This window comes from Mesoplodon densirostris, chromosome 11, assembly GCF_025265405.1.
Source record: "Mesoplodon densirostris isolate mMesDen1 chromosome 11, mMesDen1 primary haplotype, whole genome shotgun sequence".
NCBI lineage: Eukaryota > Metazoa > Chordata > Mammalia > Artiodactyla > Ziphiidae > Mesoplodon > Mesoplodon densirostris.
The window spans coordinates 27,363,133-27,385,655 of NC_082671.1; the positions used below are offsets into that span (position 1 = coordinate 27,363,133).

At 34.9% G+C, this 22,523-nt stretch overlaps 1 protein-coding gene across 2 annotated transcripts in view; it reads right to left on the reverse strand.

The window, feature by feature from the left end:
- The window catches only part of IPO8 (importin 8), a 69,320-nt gene that overhangs the window by 16,982 nt on the left and 29,815 nt on the right, over positions 1–22,523 (reverse strand). For both annotated transcript variants that reach the window (XM_060112931.1, XM_060112930.1), the window contains exons 13-20: positions 21,937–22,026; positions 20,477–20,642; positions 19,270–19,430; positions 18,314–18,439; positions 16,303–16,369; positions 12,781–12,906; positions 12,082–12,179; positions 6,804–6,899 (exon numbers count right to left, since the gene is read on the reverse strand). In XM_060112931.1, the coding sequence (XP_059968914.1) occupies positions 6,804–6,899; positions 12,082–12,179; positions 12,781–12,906; positions 16,303–16,369; positions 18,314–18,439; positions 19,270–19,430; positions 20,477–20,642; positions 21,937–22,026 (930 nt within the window). The remainder of the gene's footprint in view (positions 1–6,803; positions 6,900–12,081; positions 12,180–12,780; positions 12,907–16,302; positions 16,370–18,313; positions 18,440–19,269; positions 19,431–20,476; positions 20,643–21,936; positions 22,027–22,523) is intronic.

Consider the following 22,523-nt stretch of genomic DNA (forward strand, 5'->3'; position numbering starts at 1 on the left):
AAGCCAAAAGAAAATGTAAACTAAGTCTGAAAAACTTTTTGATATATTTTAATAATAAAGCTTCATTTTAACAAATATCTACTATTACGTGCAAAGCCATTAAGAATACAAAGAAACTTTGAGGTTTCAAAATTAGTAAAACTAAAATGATCCATTTATATTAAAATAAAGTCAATTATGGGGATTGATTATGCAGAATACCTCCATATACTACTATGGAGTGATATTAAGTGAAGAAGGCAAGATGGAAAAAAAATATGTTTAGAATGCTACTGTTTAAGAAGGTGAGGAGAGAATGGCTATAACAATTTGCTTTTTTTTTTTTTAATTAATTAATTAATTAATTTATGGCTGTGTTGGGTCTTCGTTTCTGTGCGAGGGCTTTCTCTAGTTGTGGCAAGCGGGGGCCACTCTTCATCGCGGTGCGCGGGCCTCTTACTATCGCAGCCTCTCTTGTTGCGGAGCAAGCACAGGCTCCAGGTGCGCAGGCTCAGTAATTGTGGCTCACGGGCCCAGTTGCTCCGCGGCATGTGGGATCTTCCCAGACCAGGGCTCGAACCCGTGTCCCCTGCATTGGCAGGCGGACTCTCAACCACTGCGCCACAAGGGAAGCCCTGCTTTTTTTTTTTTAATGGAAGGATGAACTAAAAACTGGGGGGTGGGGGGAGGGTAGAAATGGGGAAAGAAAGTAATGGTAGAGGGGACAGGAATGGAAGCTAGATTTCCCTGAATATACCTTGTTTTGTAAATTAGACTTTACACTTTGCATATGTTTTATTCACAAAAAATTTAAGCAATCCCTAAAAGTTAAAATAAAATGAAATAAATAATCAAACAAACAGGGATTATGTTAAGTTACTTTAAAATTTATGATTTGACTTGTTTGGCTATAAATATCCCTAGCATATGAATATACCCTTGAGATAGAAGGAGCTACTAAAAAATCTTAAACTGTTAATAATGATCATATGTTGGCGATAATATATACATATTAGTGGGGTAAAGTAAGTGAGTAATTATGATGAGAACCAGGATTTGGGGTGTGGGAGATACTGATTAGGATCAATTAGTTTAAGTAAAAATAATGTAGTTCTAAATTTGAACTGGAAATATCTGTGTCTACTAATGATGCATTAATCTTAAGATAATATAATATGTATTTCCTGGTTCTCTTTTGTGGAAATAAAGACCTACTCAATAGCAAGGAATATCCCTTGTGCAGTCTTGGAATACCATTTCCCAGGGTAGGGCAGGAAATGTACAAGATGAAACTGGAACATCTAATCACACCACACAGCAGAAAACTTCCAAAGTCTATGCGAGTCAGGTCAAAAGCACTCATATGGCAAACTCAAGAGGCTCCCACTGGCCTAAGTTGAAAGAACTTTGTATACCTGAAATATACTGAATATACTTGATGTGTATCAAATAAATTTGAATCTATAAGGTCAAATAATACTAAAAAGCTAAAAAAAAAAAAAAAACCCATAAAAAACACCTCACTGGTCATCTTTGGAGGATGCTCCAAAGATGGAGCATAAGGAAACAAACATATTGTCTCAATCATGACAAATAAAGGCAAATACTCAAACTATTCCTCAGAGTAATCTAATAATTAATGAAAAAACACTTCTCTTCATAGAAGTAATTCCACTCATAAATGAAGAAGGAATGACAGAATTAGAATATCATCACCAACAGCACTAAGATCATAAGATGAGAGACAACCATTCTGTCCCTAGTAGAAATACACAACACCACCTATGAAGTATTCTTGCCAAAAAATCAAAATTGAATCCAACCAAATCTCTAGATCTAACTACCAATTTACAGGAAATATTGAGGAATTTAATTCTAAGGCATTACAATCCTTCAGCACAGTAATGGTAACCTCACTAACATTAGACAGTGAGTTAACTCACTTAACTTTCTGACATAGAAATGCTCGGGTACCAACTTTCCAATCCCTCTAACAACCCAGTTTTAGGAGTAGAAACCCACTGTACATACATTACATATGAAATTCTTACTTGCTAACTTCAAATGAGGCTATCCAGCTAAAAGCAATTCTTTTATTCAATTCTTCTTTACTACTTACTAGACTCCTCCAAACTGAAATTTCAACTTTTTTCATTTTCTACAACTCTTCCTATTTAACTGCGAAAATAAAGCCATTGGACTTAAGTTTCCACATCCCTTATTTCTACCTCAAGACAGATCTCTATATCAGCATTATCTAAACGGCACTGTCACAACAGTTAATAGATGTTCCTTGGGTTTGGAAAACAAAAAGATTCCACTGTTAAATTAATTTGGAAAACACAGAATACTAACCACTCCCCCTTAGGCACATTTCCAGATAAAGGCACTAAGAATTCAAGCAATAATGAAGTGAATTTTGTTTTATCCAGTTTTCCCCAGACCATTGAATACACTTTTTTATGAACACCTACTGACACCATTAGATGGTCACCATTTGAGTAATATCACTCTATTCCCATCTCCTGGTATCTACACTTTCTGATTCTGTGAAAAAGATCATCTATTTTCCAAGGTAAACCTGTGCTCACAGGCTTCTCCCTGCCCTCATCTTATGTCTTATTTTTTCTGGTGTTTTCTATGCAATGTCTGCAATGACTCCCACTATGAATCTTGTTCTAATCTTCCACTCCCAATGCTACTTGCTTAGAACAGAACTAATACCTTCAGACCTCAACCTCACTGAAGATGAAATAAAGACATTCTCAGAAAAAAAAAAACAAACCAGAACTCATTGCTAGCAGACCTATCCAACAAGAAATACTAAAGGAAGTTCTTCGGGCTGAAAGCAAGTGACCCAGAGGGTAATTCAAAGACAAATAAAGACACAGACACAGACACACACACACACACACAAACACACACACACTCCAGTAAAGGTAATTATGTAATTATAAAAAATAGTAAAAATAGTATTTCTTTCACTTTCTTAACTGTTTTAAAAAGCAATCCCATAAAATAACATGTTAGAATTGTATTGTTGAAACTGTAAAATGTAATATATCCAACATTAATAATACAAAGGATGTAGAAGCAAGATTCTACTGGAATAAGGAAATGACACCGGATGGTAACTTCAACCCACAGCAAACAAATAAAGAGAACTGAGAAATGGTAAATAAGAAGGCTAATATAACAAGTGTATATCTGTAGATATATACTTGGTTGCCTTTTTTCTTAGCTTCTTTGAAATAAAATTGCAAATAGAAATAATTACAAACAGTGTATTGTTGGATTTATAACATATATAGATGCAATATATATGGCAGCAGTAGTACAAAAAGGGGGAAGAGGGAATAGAGCTATATAAGAGTAATGTGTCTATATCTCACTAAAAATTAGGTTAATCTCAATCTGAAGTATATTCTGATAAGGTAAGATATATATGGTAAGCCCTAGAGCAACCACTAAGAAAAATGTTTTAAATAGTGGAAAAAAATTAAAGGAATTAAAATGTGACATTAGAAAATATGTACTTAATTCAAAAGAAAGCAGTAAAGAAAGAATAGGGGAACAACAACAAAACATGAGACATATAAATAAAAAATAAAATGACAGATTGAATCTGTGTGTATCAGTAACAACAGTAAATGTGAATGGGTCAATTCAAAGATACAAATAGGTTGAAAGTAAAAGAATGGAAAAAGATATATCATGCAAACAGCAACCATAAGAAAGCAGAAATGGATATACTAATATTAGACAAAAACAACATCAAAACAAACAAAAAGTGTTACTAGAGATAAAGAGAGACAATTTTAATGATAAAAGTGTCAATTCATCAGGAAGATAAAACCATTATAAACATACATACACCTAACAGAGCCCCAAAATACATGAAACAACTGACAGAAATAAAGGGAGAACTAGATAATTCAATAACAGTTGGAGAATTTAATACTTCACTTTCGATAATGAATAGAACAATTAGGTAGAAGATCAGCAAAAAATAAAAGACTTAATCAACATTATAAACCAACTAGATCTAACAACATCTATAGAACACTCAGCCCAATAACAGCAAAGTACATATTATTCTCAAGTGCACATGGAACAATCTCCAGGACAGACTACATGCAGGGCCATAAAATAAGCCTCAATAAACTTAAAAGGAATGAAATCACACAAAGTATGTTCTCCAATTACAATGGAGTAAAATTAGAAATCATTAATAAAAAGAATTCTGGTAAATTCACAAACATATGGAAATTAAACAACACACTCCTAAATAACCAGTGGGTCCAGAATAAATCACAAGGGAAATAAGACCATATTTTGAGATGAATGAATATGAACACATGCCAAAACTTATAACGTAGCTAAAGCAGTGGTTAGAGGGAAATTTATAGCTATCAATCCCCATATTAAAAAAGAAGAAATATCTCAATCTAATAACCTAAACTTCCACCTCAAGACTCTGGAAAAAGAAGAGCAAGCTAAACTCAAAGCAAGTAGAAGGGAATAAATTATGAGGATTAGAGCAAAAACTAATGAAATAGCAAACCAAAAAAACAGACAACAAAATCATAAATTGGTTCCTTGAAAAGATGAACAAAATTGACAAACCTCTACCTCAACTAACAAAAGGGGGAAAAAGAACGAGAGAAAGAGAAGATAATAATTACTAAAATCAGGAACAAAACAGGGTCATTATTACCAACCTACAAAAACAAAAAGAAATATTATGAACTGCATGCCAACTAATTAGTTAATTTAGATGAAATGGACAACTTCCTAGAAAGATGCAAACTCCTACATTAACTCAAAAAGAAATAGAGGGCTACCCTGGTGGCGCAGTGGTTGAGAGTCCGTCTGTTGATGCAGGGGACACGGGTTCGTGCCCCGGTCCGGGAAGATCCCACATGCCACGGAGCAGCTAGGCCTGTGAGCCATGGCCCCTGAGCCTGCACATCCGGAGCCTGTGCTCCGCAACGGGAGAAGCCACAACAGTGAGAGGCCCACACACCGCAAAAAAAAAAAAAAGAAAAGAAAAAAAAAGAAATAGAAATACAAGTAGACCTATAACAAATAATGAGATTGAATTGGTAATTTTAAAACTACCCACAAAAAAAGCTCAGGCAAAGATGGCTTCACTGCTAAATTCTAACATTTAAAAAACACCAACCTTCAGAAACTCTTCCAAAAAATAAAAGAGGAGGGAGCACTTCCCAACTCATTCCACGAGGCCAGCATAACTCTGATTCCAAAGCCAGACAAAGATACCACAAGAAAAAAAAAAAATTACAGATCAATATCTCTTATAAATACAGGTACAAAAATAGTTTTAAAAAAATACCACCTAACTGAATCTAGAAATATATAAAAAGGATCATACTCCATGATCAAGAAGGATTTACACCAGGAATTCAAGGTTGACTTAACATCCGAAAATCAGTTAAAGCAAAACACCGTATCAACAGAATAAAGGACAAAACCCACATGATCATCTCAATAGATGCAGGAAAAGCATTTGATAAAATTCAACATGACTTCATGATCAAAACACTCAACAAACCACGAATAAACAGGAACACACTCAATCTGATAAAAGACATCTATGAAAAGCCCACAGCTTACATCAGACTTAATGGTGAAAGGAATGCTTTGCCCCCTAAGATCAGGAACAAGACAAAATGTCTCCTCTCGCCACATCCATTCAACATTGCACTGAAGGTTCTAGCCAAGGCAATTAGGCAAGAAAAATAAAATAAAAAGCACCCAAGTTGGAAAGGTAAAACTCTATCTGCAGATGAGATGACCCTGTGTACAGAAAATCCTAAGAAATTCTCTGAAACTCTATTAAAACTAATAAACAAATTCGGCAAGGTTGCAAGAAACAACATAAATATAGAAAATGTATTTCTAAACACAGGCAATAAACAACTTGAAAATAAAATTAAGAAAACAATACCATTTACAATAGCATTAAAAATGATAAAATATTTTATGAAGAATTTAACGAAAGAAACTTGTACTTGAAAACTACAAAACATTTTTGAAAAAAATTAAAGGTGACCTAAATAAAAGGAAAGACATCTCATGTTCAGGGATTGAAAGACTAAATATTCTCAAAGTGACAATACTTCCCAAAGTGATCTACAGATTTAGCACAATGCCTATCACAATCCCAGTTGGCTTCTTTGCTCAAATTGACAAGCTGATCCTAAAATTCATATGGAAATTCAAGGGACCATAATAGCCAAAACTATCTTACATAGGAACAAAATTGAAGGACACAAACTTCCTAATTTCAAAACTTACTACAAAGCTACAGTAATAAAGATACTGCAGTCCTGGATTAAGGACAAAAAAATTAATCAAATCTGAATGAGAATCCACAAATATATCCTCACATTTACAGTCAATTGATTTCACAAAGTGTGCCAAGATAATTCAATGGGGAAAGAATAGTTTTTTTCCAACAAATTGTGCTGAGAAAACTTGATATCCACGTGCATAATAATGAAATTGTACCCCTTCCACAAACCATATTCAAAAATTAACTCAAAATGAATTAAGACCTAAATGTTAGAGCTAAAACCATAAAACTCTTAGAGGAAAATGTTTGTGAACTTGAATTTAGCAATGGTTTCTTAAATATGATGCCAAATTGCACTGGGTATTTTTGTCATAGGATTTGTACCAGTAAACATAAACTATAGGCTATCTTTATAATTTTCCATCACAATATAAACAAAACATCAAGCAGACATGCACATTTTAAATGTAAACATCAAGTAGGATGTTTTCTATACATATATTACCTGATCAATTCCCCTTCCTTTGCACTGAAGAATGATGACTTCAAGAAGTTTGGCTGCATGACATTCTGCATCTTCTCCTGCATCTCCACATAGTACCTGCAATAATTAAAATTTCACTCAGCAGTAAATAGCAGTTGCAAAAAATTTAATCAAGTCTACATGAAGTAAATATCACATAAAAATTCAGCCATTAGAATCTCAGCGTTGCTTGCGTCATAGGTATACCTTGCCAACCCAAAGAAGGAAGTTCAAAATGAAGTTCATCTATCTTCTTTATCTACTCTGACTCCTTATAAGGTGTAATAATTCACTTATTTAACTTTGGATTAATAAAATAGACTATATGAGTTAACTGTCTAGACAAATGAAGCTTCCCTTTATGGAATGCATCAAAACAATAAAATACAATGAAATCAAAAGAAAACAAAATAACCTCCTTCTTAAACAATTAAATACACCCTGTGTTTTTCTGTTCCTTTTGAATTCTTGTCTATATGCACCCATTTTTTCATAATGAAACCATAAATTTAATATTACACACCTTTTAATTTCCTCATTTGGACTTCATAAATTGAAGTACTTTCCATAGACATTATAACCATTTAGGACTATACAGTATTACAGAAGATGAGTATAAGAAAGCTTACCAGCCTGTTCCCCTAATGTCAATTCTGCATTTTCACTGATATGAACAATTATACAGTGCACATGTTCATACACCAAATGTGGTAGCCTTATAATAAGGTTCCCAGAAGAGAGATTTATAGAGTAGAGGCATGTTTATATTAGAAATAAAGAAATATGGAAAAATTAATAAGGGTTCAAACACAAGACATAAGAAAAAGAATAGACTTAACCCAGAGAATAAAAGTAAGATAGAAATTAGAAATATAAACAAAAAGAGGTAAAACAAAGAGAAATCAAAAATAGATTCATTAAAAAAAGACTTAAGTAGACTTTTGCCAAAATTATTTTTAAAAAGCAAAGAAAGCAAACTTTTAAAACATTATGAAAGACAAATACAGATAAAGGAAAGATTAAAAATGAGAATACTATGAACAATATTATATTCCTTATATATTTGAAAACTTAGATGAACTGGATAATTTCCTAGACAAATACAATTGAAGAAAACTGAATTTAAAAGATATTCCAGATAAAGATGACAGATTGAACATCCCCATTCAATTTTATCCCTTCCCAAAGGCCATTAAAATAAAGGTAAAGATATTTTAGAGGCATATATCCACAAAGACAGAGAAAAGGAAAAAAAAACCAGACAGCTATAAAATTGTAGAAGCTGGAAAACAGATGGATCAGTGAGCTGAAACATAAGCAGGTAGCTAGCAAAACCAAGAACCAACCCTATTTACATAAACTTAAAATTCTACCTCAAGAGCAGTGTTTCTAGATCTAGATTCTAAACATGTGGGCTCTGGAACCAGAATGCCTTGGTCTAAATCCTAGTTCTACCATTTATGAGCTGTGTTTTTAGAAAAGCTGTTGGGTGGGCCAAAAAGTGCCTTCAGTTTTTTAAGTAAAAATAAAAGACACATTTTTCATTTTCACCAAGAACTTTACTGAACAACGTATTCACCCTTTTGTTCCACTACCTTCTGCCATTTTTCAGGCAACTTCATAATTCCATCTTCCCAAAACTTTTTATCTTTTTGAGCCAAGAACTATTCCAGGTGCCTTTTACGGTCCTCCAGGGAATTGAAATTTTTTTCCATTAAGAGATTTTGTAAATACCAAAATAAATGGAAATCCAAAGGTGCAAAGTCTGGTGAATACAGCAGATGAATCAGAACTTCTCAGCCAAGCTGTTTTTGCTGGGTCATCAAAGAAACATGTGCTCTTGCGTTATCCTGATGGAAGATTATGTGTTTTCTGTTGACTAATTCTGGACGCTTTTCGTTGAGAGCTGCTTTCAGTTGGTCTAACTGGGAGCAGTACTTGTTGCAATTAATGGTTTGGTTTTCTGGAAGGAGCTCACAATAGAGCAGGGGTCCCCAACCCCCAGGCCATGGACCAGTAGCAGTCCACTGGTCCCATCGCTCCCCATCGCTCGCATTACCGCCTGAACTCTGCCTCCTGTCAGATCAGCAGTGGCATGAGATTCTCATAGGAGTGTGAACCCTACTGAGAACTGCACATGCAAGGAATCTAGGTTGCACGCTCCTTATGAGAATCTAATGCCTGATGATCTGAGGTGGAGCTGGGGCAGTGATGCTAGCGCTGGGGAGCGGCTGCAAATACAGGTTATCATTAGCAGACAGGCTTGCCCGCACAGAGACCATAATAAATCAATTGCTTGCAGACTCATATCAAAACATTATCAGTGAGTGGCACATGAAAACAAGCTCAGGGCTCCCACTGATTCTGCATTATGGTTAAGTTGTATAATTATTTCATTACCTATTACAATGTAATAATAATAGAAATAAAGTGCACAATAAATATAATGTGCTTGAATCATCCCAAAACCATTCCCCCACCCCGCTCCCGGTCCGTGCAAAAACTGTCTTCCATGAAACCAGTCCCTGGTGCCAAAAATGTTGGGGACATCTGTAATAGAGGACTCCCTTCCAATCCCACCATATACACAACATCACCTCCTTTGGATGAAGACCAGCCTTTGGTGCCGTTGGTCGTGGTTCATTTTGCTTGCCCCACGAGCTCCTCCGTTCCACACTGTTGTACAGTATACACTTTTCATTGCCCTTCACAATTTGTTTTAAAAACAGAACATTTTCATTACGTTTCAGTAGAGAATCGCATGCAGAAATATGGTCAAGAAGGTTTTTTTCACTTAACTTATGTGGAACCCAAACATCAAAGTAATTCACATAACCAAGCTAGTGCAAATGATTTTCAACACTTGATTTGGATATTTTGAGTATATCAGCTATTTCCCACGTGGTATAACGTTGATTGTCCTCAATTATTGTTTCGATTTGATCGCTATCAACTTCAACTGGTCTACCTGACCGTGGTGCATCGGCCAGCAAGAAATCTCCCGCGTGGAACTTCACAAACCACTTTTGACACATTTGATCAGTCACAGCACCTTCTCCAAACACTGCACAAATCTTTTTGTGTATTTCAGTTGCGTTTTTACCTTTCTTGAAATAATAAAGTTTAATATGCCAAAAATGTTGTTTTTCTTCCATCTTTAATATTAAAACGGCTATACAAAAACTCACCAATTTTGATAAGTCTTTTTTTAAACTCACGGTGATATGACAGCTGTCACATACAATCTAACAAAATTTTTTTTTTTTTTAGAAGATGTTGGGGGTAGGAGTTTATTAATTAATTATTTTTGTTGTGTTGGGTCTTCGTTTCTGTGCGAGGGCTTCCCCTAGTTGTGGCAAGAGGGGACCACTCTTCATCGTGGTGCACAGGCCTCTCACTATCGCGGCCTCTCTTGTTGAGGAGCACAAGCTCCAGATGCGCAGGCTCAGTAGTTGTGGCTCATGGGCCTAGTTGCTCTGCGGCATGTGGGATCTTCCCAGACCAGGGCTCGAACCCGTGTCCCCTGCATTGGCAAGCAGATTCTGAACCACTGTGCCACCAGGGAAGCCCTAACAAAATTGTTTTGAATGAAGTTAAAGACAACTAAATGCTACTAGAGCCATCTTACTGAAAAAACCGAACGCACCTTTTGGCCCACCCAATATTTAACCTCTGTACCTTAGTCCCCATCTGTAAAAAGAAATATAGTAATATACTTATGTCATAGGATTATATGATACAGAAAGAAAAAAATCAGCCCCTTTTCCCAAAATTGCATTTACTTGGTTTCTTTGTTTGCTGGTTTTGATGGTTTGAGGTTTTGTCCCCCCACAAAAGGAAGAGAAACAAAATATAGTACAGTAGCTTAAAAAATGGGCTCTGGAGCCAGATTACCAGGATTCAAATCTGGCTCCAACACATAACAGCTATGTGACTAGGTCAGTTTTCTAAACCTCAGGCACAATGCAAAATGCCTGTCTCCTCTTTGACAAAAGGTGATATAATGTTGTAAAGATTAAATAAATTCATGTGTATAAAGTGCTTAGGAAATACCAGTATACAGTAAGAGTTCAATAATAAGACCAGAAATAAGAAATATATTTAACTACTCGACAAGTAGAAGGAGATCACTGTGAACGTCACTTTTACTATATCTGCTATAATACAGAGCAACTGTGAGTTATAAAGGACAATGTAGGATTGTTATGTTTTCTACCTTTGCTTTCTCTTCCCCTTTCCCTCACTAGCAGCTGTCTCTATAACCTAGGAAAAAACTGAAGACAGCCAGGTGATTGTGACTTAACAAGCTGGGTTATTACAGAGCAATATGAGTCTTCAAAAACCGTGATTCTACTCCTGCTGTTTACATGTGATGAAACTTAGTGACTTCCCAAAATCTCCCAGGCTCTTTATGACTGAACTGAGACTTCCATCAGATAAACTGATTATCAGTTCAGCGCTTTTAACAGAGTCTGGTACACATCTCTTCTAGGGAGGCAAATAGGTTGTACACTAGCTATCTTACTCCCAACTCCAAGGCCAAACTTAGGTTTCTGGGTATTTGAGCTTTCTAAAATCTGCCATCTCTATGCAATACAGTTTTATATTTATGTATATATTGATACATATATTCACCTAAAAGAGGAGGAAAGCATTTCTCAACAATGATTCCCAGATATGACCAAGAGGGCCAAATCTAACTTGTGACAAAGATAACATAGTAGACAATTATGTTTGTGCATAAATACAACAGTAGCCATTATGTGGCTTACCAATTATCCTGTATTGAGCTAAACGATGCCGTTTTTCCAACTATTCCAATTTTTTGTCTTATGTTATTGATGTTCAAATTACCTATATCTAGTGTCTTCTAATATATACATTCAATTAAAAGAAAAATCAATAATTGACAAACTGTGTGGTATTTTCCTAGCACTCTTTTTTAATCAAGGAGCAAGTCTGCATTTTTGAAAGAAAAAACACAAAGAAAATTATTTACCTAAGCATTCTAAAGTACACAGCTATAAAAGTAGCAAACATTCTTAAGTATAACACACAATATGAAATTTTCAGATTATAATTCCAAACTCTATTTGAAAATACTAAATGACAAATATATGTTTATGAGAGCAATATAGAACTAAATGTATAAGAAACAAATTGAGAGAGTACCTGAAGTAAAATACAACATTAGTAAGTAAACATTAGTAAGTAAACCATTAGTAAGAATCACTATGACAAATGATTAGGACATGCTTACCTTTCTACACATTGTAAAAAGTATTTCTAAATGCTTTGGATTTGATAGTAAAGTATTTGTATCTATTGTCACATAATTATGCAGAAGAGGCATCATGTCTGCAAAAAAATTCAAAATCCCAGTGAGACTTGAGTAACAGAAGTAGAAATAAATTATTACCACTGAAAGCATATTTCTGTAGCACCCACACATTACTATCTTTCCTTGCAACCACAAAATGCTAGAAATGAAAGTGTTAAATCCACCTTTTTTGTAAATGAGGAAATTGTAGATCAGAAAGACTAAAATGCTCATCATTTATTATAGTGATTGTTATTAATTTTCTTCTTTTTCCATAGCACTCATCACCATCTGACATACTGTATATTTGCTTACTTGGCTGTGTGTTTCCTACCCTCTCCCTCCCCCCACTAGAATGGCAGTGTCAAAAGGGCAAGGGCTGTCTATTTTTTTCACTGATGTATTGCTGAGCTTAGAACAATACTTGGAATATAGTCGATATTCAGAAAATATTAATAAATATATGGATATATACTCTGACTGCAAAGTAATTTAAGATACAGTAGGCAATATGGTCTCCCTCCTACTACCTCTATTCCTAGGGCTGAAAAACACTCCTATGGTAGCACCACCCTTTACTCGAAAATAATATCTATTTAGACACAGGAAAGCAAAACTGTTACATGGTCAAAGTCATACCTGTAAAATATTCAAAACAATCCTGCTGAAAAATCTCATATAATATACCTAGAAGTTGCCACATTTGAGGAGAAATACCATGGCAGGTTAAACTATATGCCAGTGAAAGAATTTCTTCATAGAATTCTAGAAAGAAGAAAATCTCTAGTTAGAATCCCAGGAAATAGCAAAAATTAAACACAGAGACCACTCAGAAGAGGATTTAGGCTATACACTCACACATGTTTTACATCTAATGTACTTTTGAGCATCTGTTTCTCAGCATTCACATCTTCAGCTACATCTATTTGCCACCTTCCGTTTCTTACCAAGATCTGCCCCCTACTCAATAAGACAAGCCAAAGATTTGTTTTTACTAAACTTACTTATAATACTGAAAAATTATATTTTTTATATTTTGTAATATAGAAAGTATAGTTTATATATTGTATGTGGCTCCTACACAGGATTTTAAATTTACAAATAACTAATGTTCTTCAGAGAGCTTAATTAATCTAAGTGAAAACATCTGTCTGTCTCACATATTTTTACAAACTATATACTGGACAGTATTTCGTCAATTTACAAAGCTTGTAAAATTTGTACAGTATTTTCTTAATTTACCTCAAGACAATTATACTCAAAGTAGAAGAGTCCAAAGGGAATGTTCTTGCATTTGTACACATATTTATTATTATTACCCTCACTCAAAAGCAAATTATACCTAAACATACAATCAGAAAACACAAACCTCAATACAAAAATTTCAAATAATTCCTACCATGTCACCGAACAAAAAAGTCTAATTTCAAAGTTAATTATTTTTTTCCCTTCTTATTAAAAGGAACTAATATTCACCGTGGAAGTTTGAATAAAGTTTTTTTCTGTAACATTATTTAAAACTTAATACATTCAAAAGCTAGTAATACAGATATATGCCTTACCAAAAGCAAAATAAGACGGAAATCATAGATACTGGGAAATAATTTGTTATGTAAGACAATCACTTGAAATACAACCAATTGTCTGAATATAAAATTTCTGAGAGTTCTGTTCAGGAAAGCAAATGCCTCTTCCTAAAGTGAAACCTAAAAGATAGAAATATTTCCTTTCACATTCCTGACAGCTACAGCATGTGTGCATGACCTGGCTACTCAGATGCTCAAGACCAGGACTCTGAATCTTGAGGGAGAAACTAGAAGGCACAAAGCTGTTCCAGTTTTGGGGGGTGGGGGTAGGGGGGACAGGGTCTGTGTTGGAGTCTGGACTATGGTAGGCAGCAGCCTAGGACCAAGTGTTGACCAAGGCAGCACTGGCCTTCTAAGCAGACCACTATTATGGCAGAATCCTGGCTGGCTCTGGCCAACTCCAGCCTTCCCACTGCTTTGGTGTGCTACGACTATCCTTCCGCTAAATTCCATTTCTGCTTAAATTGACCAGAAGTTTTTTTCATTTATTCTCAACCAAGAAGACTGACTATTAGGGTAGGATGGTTTTACTAACTTTGACTTACTGCATAAGACAGAACAGTTAAATCAGTAACAGCTAAGCCTGGCTTCTAATAATAAATCAACTTCATGAGTAAATTAGCAATGAAAACAGGCAAAGGAGGGAGGGAGAAGTGGGACAATGGAAAGAGACTGGACCACGGACATAACATGGTCAGACTACTGTGGCGGGGGTCCTGGATTAACAGATTCAGCCCATGACATCTTCCAGAACAAGTTTGGTTGTTGTTTTTTTTTAATCTGAGATCTTGCATAGCCAAATATTGGTTCAAAAAAGGGCCACTAACATTAAGTGCATCACAGCTGAAAACATAAGAGAGATCAGCTATCACCCTGGGACTAGGGATGAGATTAGAGGAGACAGGCAGCTGAAACCATGGCTTTCTCCTCTGCCCACCACACCCAAGAAATAGGCCCCTTTCCTTTTTTTAACAACTTGATGTTGTAATTGCTCAAATTAAATATTTGGTGTAGGCAGATTACAGAAGGTTGGTATAAACTACTTCCCTTTGCTTTACTTTACAGTTTTTTCCTCAAGATGACTTTACTTTAAATTTAAATGGAGATTACATCCTTGTAACTTATTTATTTTATACCTAGTAATCTGTATCTCTTAATCCCCTTCACCTGAAATAAATAAGTTACAAGCATGTAATGCATAGCACAGGGAATACAGTCAATATTTTATAACTTTGTATGTAGCATTTCTATAAAAATATCAAATTACTACATTGTAAACCTGAAACTAATATAATACTGTAAATCAATAAAAAAAATTCACATGTTTGAAGTCCTTAAAAAAATTTTTTTAATGGAGAATTTTCAGTTATAATCTCTTCCATGAATAAGGACATAAGTGAATGTACTCTTTTTGAGTGTATCAGAATCTCTGGAATTATGGTCCAGGAATCTTCATTTTAACTAGATCCTCAGTGATTCTTATGCACACCTAAGTCTTAGAACTACTGCTTTATAGCAACTATTTCAAAAGTAAGGAGTGCCCTTGGCAGGGTACAGGATAATCCACTGAGGTGGGAGAAGAATGTTATTAGAACACTTAGTGGCTATATACATATATATTTATATTTAATCTCATGTTTTTACATTTCTATTTTTATGTACATAAATGTAGTATAGTAACATGTATATTGCCTATAAATAGGTATTCAAATATTATTCACATATATTAGAAGTACATGCTCAATTTTTTACTAATGGTGTGGATGATAAAAAGTTTGGAGACGACTGCTCTTAGGCAGTAACATGCTTTTGTTCCATCTTTCTATCTATACACTATACAGGTTGCATTTCCCTCATGCCCACAAGATTTGGGGCTGGCATCTTCAAAATGCTTGGATACTATGAAAAAGTTGCCTCCTCTACAAATTCCAATCTGTGTATAACATCCAGCATTAGCTACTGATGCTACTCAGTAGTCAGGCACCATAACAGATAACAGAACAACAACTAATTCACACTTCTGATAGGATATATGTCTATCATTTCACATTTTTCAATCCCAGATTAAAGTAACCTCACCTGAACCTCATCCCAGTTCCTCCTTTCTAAAAAACTTTAAATACTCTGTTCTTTAAAAACTCCAAGACCGGGCTTCCCTGGTGGCGCAGTGGTTGAGAGTCCACCTGCCGATGCAGGGGACACGGGTTCGTGCCCCGATCCCGGAAGATCCCACATGCCGCGGAGCGGCTGGGCCCGCGAGCCATGGCCGCGGGGCCTGTGTGTCCGGAGCCTGTGCTCCGCAACGGGAGAGGCCACAGCAGTGAGAGGCCCGCGTACAGCAAAAAAAAAAAAAAAAAAAAACTCCAAGACCAAAAATTCTTAACTGGGTATGTTAAGCTTACCTCTAAATGAAAATCTGGATGCCTGTTATCAGGAAGTATATCTAAAAATTGAACAGAATGCAAGGCTCTCTTTCTCAAAACTGTCCATCTTGTTGAATTTGAAGGGCTAAAATGCATTTTTCATCAAATTTAAAGAGTCCCAATTTACCTTTTTATTCTACCTTTGAACTTACCAATTACATGTTTCTGTAAAACAAGATCAATGATCCGTAGACAGATATTCTCTAACTGCTGAGTAACCTAAAGACAAATTTTAAACATTTAGTTTAAAATTCATCATAACTCTTAATTTAATCTATAAATTTAATATTATCCCAATAAAAATACCAACAGGACTTTTCTGAGAAGAGAAATTGAGAATTCTAAACTTCATGTGAAAAATTAAACATGCAAGAATAACCAGGAAATTCTGAAAAGTAGACTAATGATAGAAGTGGCAGTTAAATTCATAATAAAATTACAAATTAAATTATTTCCTTATCTCATATTTTATATCCAAATTAATTCCTAATATATTTAGGATTTCAATGTGAAGGCTTAAGCCATAAAAATACTAAGCATCTGTTCCAGATTTCTAATTCTGTTCTTCGTACATTAAGTATTTGTACACATGTAAATACTCCTTTTAAGGAAATCTTGTTTTCAAAGTTTGCTTTTAGTAAGTCAAAGTTCAAAATCATAAGACTGGTAGTCAGGAGACCAAGATTCCAGTCCTTGTTTTGCCTCTAGTTACCTATGACCTTGGTAAAGCCATTTAGCTGAAGGCTTTAAGTTTTTTCATCTGTAGGTTAAGGAAGCTGGATTTGATTAGTGCATCTCAATTTTAACCCATGCCTCCCTTGATAATCACAATAAGGTCACATGCTGCTCCTTTAACTTTATGTGAAATTCAAAATAAAATTAATATCAAGAATTTAAAAATTAAAACAAAAAGATAAAATGCTGTTTTGTCTTCAAACTAACCCTGCTGCTCATTCTACTACTGCCCATCCTCCACACACACATATTTGGGAAAACTTGACGAGGCGATGTCTAAGTTCTCTTCAAATTTAAAATATAAGTTCTACATATAAGGTGAAAGAATAATCCTTAAGTATACATGTAACTTAACTTGGAAATCTCACTTTTACTGATAGGCCCATACTGTTTCAACAAGGACACAACAATACAATAATGAATACGGAAAAAAAAATTCACACTAAGCCTTTTAGGCAAAGGAAGCCCTGCCCAGGAGAAGAAAACTGAACCATTTTTATGAACCTGGTAAGTGTCCATTGGTATGTGACAAATACAGGATAAGTCAAGAGCCACAGGGTTTAACAATGCTATTTAAAGAACCAGCACCTGCTTCCTAAGTCCCACCGTACACAATGAGAGCTGCCATCATTGCCAAACGAGTCAACCGTGCTCACAGAAGTAATGAACACAAATCTATTCTCAGTCAAGTAGAGGCTATATAATATATAATACTTGGGGAAGAGAGCAGCAGGTTTTAGGTAGGGATTAACTGACATATTATCAGGATATATCAATTGACTGCAACCCCAAATCTACAACTTACTAGCTCTGTGAACATGATTCAGACTCTTGATACTACCTGAACCTTGTTTTCCGCTTCTGCAAAAGGACACTACCATTACGCACTCTATGGCAGGGTGACATAGTAACATTCTATCAGCTAACGGATATGAGAGCGCTTAACAACTGTTTGCACAAATTCTTATCCCAATATTGTTCTGGAACTCAGTTTAGGAAAGATGATGTTTTAAGCTCTTCTTCCCTTCCATTCTCAGATATTTGTTACATCAGCATTTTGTTCCATTATTTAAAATTTGCCACCATGATTGAATGGCAGTCTCTCTCTGCCAAGAAGACCAGACTATGGATTCCAAAAAGCAGGGCTCAAGTCTTATTCAATTTGATATCCCCCTAAACCTAGCCCGGCACATAGCAGATGTGATGAACTGAACTAAGCTTAGCACAAAGAGATATACTATATACTTTAAAACCACATGTAATATTTCCCTTCAATCATTTTAATACTTTTCTTTAAAATTTGAGGGTAATTTTTAAAATCCAGCAACATAAATAGCAATTTAAAGGTTAAGACTTTAAAATTCATCACCAGTGATCATATAAATTTCAGTTACTATAATGACATAATAAAACACAGAGAAATCCTACCTCTTTATGGTCTTCTACAACTGTCAAGATAGTATCAATGGTATGTAAAATTCCCATAGCCATTACGGTTTTGTCTTCAACTTCTTCGTATTCATCACTTTGAAGAACTTTGCCAAATATCTCAGCCTATGAAAATAGCAAACACATTCAACAATTAGTACTGCTATACCCGCCCTTCTCTATAAGTTAGCAAAAGGGCAGTGTCAAGCTTCCCTGGTGGTGTAGTGGTTAAGAATCCACCTGCCAATGCAGGGGACACGGGCTTGAGCCCTGGTCCAGGAAGACCCTACCTGCCGCAGAGCAACTAAGCCCATGCGCCACAACTACTGAGCCTGCACTCTAGAGCCCCCTAGCCACAACTACTGAGTCCCGTGTGCCACAACTACTGAAGCCCACACACCTAGAGCCCATGCTCCGCAACAAGAGAAGCCACCGCAATGAGAAGCCCGCGCACCACAACGAAGAGTAGCCCCCACTCACCGCAGCTAGAGAAAGCCCGCGTGCAGCAATGAAGACCCAACACAGCCAAAAATAAATAATAAATAAATAAATACATAAATTCTTTTTAAAAAAAAGGGGGAGTGTCACACATCCAAATGTCAGCATTGCTCAAACTTCAAGATATGCACTTTGCCAAGTGAATCAATGATAGAATCTGTCATGTTTTAAACATAGGCATTTTTCCCTTATCTAGTCACTAAAGTGGAATATATATTAGCTATTATAATCAGATAGCAAATAATTAACTTCTGGTTGTCATTAAATAAATAAATCCAAAATCTAGGAAAACTGAAAAGTATATATAGAAAATTATTAACTATCAGAATTATTACAGCAAATATTTTTATATTAGCATTTCAATTACATGTAAACTGAACTCCAGATTTTGGAGTTTAATTTATTTAGATTATTCAAAGCCTTTATACCAACTAACATAAAACTTTGCCCAGTCTTACCAAGTGTTGAGTCATATCAACAGCAATTGAGGCTACCTCTTGACTGTATTCACATATCATCTTCTGGATAACATTAGTTACATCATCATTTTCTGTCTCTCTAACAATGTGCAACAGCTCCTGCATGATAGGCCTCACGTGTGGCTTCATATATTCCTTAGCTAATGCAATAAAAAACAAACTTAGTAAAAAAATTAGCCATTGACAAATGGTGAAGGAAAGTAACTTGGTCCCAAGGTAAATAACACAGGGTAATAGCTTCTAGATAACATATTTGTTTCACAGTGAGTAAGTTACAAAGCTGTACCAAAATAATGTTCACCAATGTATCAATTTTCCCATGAGTAACATAGGGATAATCAGTTCAGCACAGTAAAGAAATGTCCTACCCAAAATGCCGATAGCACCCACTGAGAAGTTCTAATTACACATGTGCTCTGTCATCAGCATGACTTATCAAACATGAATGTTATCATGATACAAGTATAAAAAATCATGTACATAAAGTCTATGCCCAACACTGATGTGTCTGTTCCCTCCCCCACCCCATCTCTAACCACCCTTCTCCCCACATGTGCTTATGCATTACTGTCCTTCCATTGGAACATTGTTGAATAGAGGTAAAGGTTCATGTTCTTCATAAAGCCGAATTTACTTTCAAAGGTTTATCTGAATTTTGAACAGAACATTCTTCTAAACAAACAAGTGAGATATGTGTTATCACTCACTAGAAATGATACTTGCTACTTTCAGAACTAGCAGAATCATAGAATCCTAGAGTTGAAAGGAATCTTAAAGCCATCTAGTCCAATCCCCCTAAATTTAAACATACGGCATCTGTCTTGATAGATCATGTGCCTTGCCCAGATCTACATGGCAAGGTAGTAGCACAATCAAAACTAGACCCCCAGGTCTCTTGATTCCCCATCTACCAATCATCAACTTCTTTTCTAACCTATAATTTTTCTGGAAACCACAGTCAATAGACACTCCTAAAAGTGGCAAGAATAAACTCCTATAAAATTCTGAGGGGGCAAAAGCTCAAAAATCCAAACCCTGAACCTTAAGACTTAGGGACTCATCTTTGTTAGGGAAGGAAGTGAACAAAACTACTTGAGAAGACCATGTCAAAAAAATAAATTAAATACACCCTCTAAAAGGTGTGTTTTTAGTTTAAATTTTTTTAATTTAAAAATGTTGTCTTTACCTTGTGTCTGGTTAGAAATTAATGACTGAAGAGCAAGGGCAGCTTCAACCTTGACAGGCATCTCCTTATCTTCAATCAGGCTCTTCTTTGCTAGATCAACTGCATTTCTTAGGTTGAGCTCATTATGAAATTTCAAAGAACTGAATGCATGGAGTACCCAACAGGACTGTGTTATAAGAAAAAGTTAGTAGGAAACTATTAGGATTATGGCGTTATGTAATAATGTCACACATATAAGAACTTCTTACTAAGTAAAATATCATTAATTCTACCAAGTGCTATTTGTTTATTTATTTGTTTTTGGAGAGAAGCATATTAGCCTTAGTTGCTAACTTCTGGATTTCCCAGACTTCTTATAATAAAGGCAGTTTTATTACTTCTAAATTACCTTTATGCAATATCATTATTCACAGGAAAAAGAAAACAGAGCCAAATTTAAGTGTCTCTGAAAATAGAAATCCTGTCAATGCTTTTAATAAATATTATGATTCATAACTTATTTATTATTTATATGCAAAAAGCACTATGAACCAACCAATGCTGATATTCATTTACTGGTCTTCACAACAAATGAATGAAATATTATGTTCCCTTACACTAACTGGCTTAACAAACTTGATTTTTTCACTCACACAAGACATGAAGAAATTTAACTTTGCATAAATTACCGAAGTTTAAACTATTAGACCACAGAATCATATTATTTTTTTAAATTCTCTATGTGCATAAAACACAACTGACAGTAATTCATTTGAATGACTAAAGACTTAACAAGAGTTAATTCACAGAGTCTGCAGAAATAACAACCTACTTATAAAAATACTTGTGTGCCCTCCACATCACTAATCTACATTCACACAAATATTTCCCTAGTGACTATTATCTTCTGTTTATAAAATGCTTTAGAGTGTACAAGGCATTTTAACATATATTGGTTATAGCAAGACATTTTGTTGGGTTGATACAGTTATAAAAATAAGTACTAGGCTCTTAAAGTTCTATTTTTATTTCTCCATAAAATACATTATTTCTATAAATAATATATACACTTAGAACACAAATAAATTTACATGGATTATTATTTTCTCCATTTTATTAAGGCATACCTAACTATTATACTGGAAATCATAATCAAGTTTTTAGCCAAAATATAATTTCCATGCTGTTTTGGACACTAATCAGCTTATGAATTTACATTGTACCATTGCTGTAACATCATCCCTCTCACTGAATGTTTTGCATATGCAGCAAGTGAGGCTAGGGGAAAAAAGAGCTGGAATTAAATTCCTTTATTCACTAGTTTGCTCTTTATTCAGCTTATGTGACCATAAGACATTCTAACTGCCTTCATTTCGCCTCAATATGTAGTAAAAGGTCAACTTATTCAAAAATATTTAGTTCCATAATTAACTTACAAATGAAGATTTCGAGATACTATAATGGAAATATGGAAAACTTACTCTGGCTCGAAGGTATCCCAGGTTAGACAATAATAATGGAAATACGTGATTCTGCAACAATAATTCCATTTGGTCCTTGAATAAACTCTTCTGTTAGGAAACAGAAATTAAGTTTAACTTACCAATGTCTTTTTCATATGTAAAAATCACTTCCTAATAAAATACATTTGTTATGACTTACACTTAATATCCTTCTATTTACAATTTTGTAAAATCATTTTACCTACATATTGCATGTTTTAAAACAAGACAGAAATAGTACTTTAGATATAATTTGATATTGAGTGATCTTTCTAGAAATAACACTAAAGTCATTTTGTATCATTTTTTTTATACAGCAACATTTTCATAGTGAAAAAATGATGAATAAAAAGTCATTTTTTTTAGAGCTACCATATGACCCAGCAATCCCACTACTGGGCATATACCCTGAGAAAACCATAATTCAAAAAGAAACATGTACCACAATGTTCACTGCAGCACTATTTACAATAACCAGGATATGGAAGCAACCTAAGTGTCCATCGACAGATGAATGGATAAAGAAGATGTGGCACATATACACAATGGAATATTACTCCGCCATA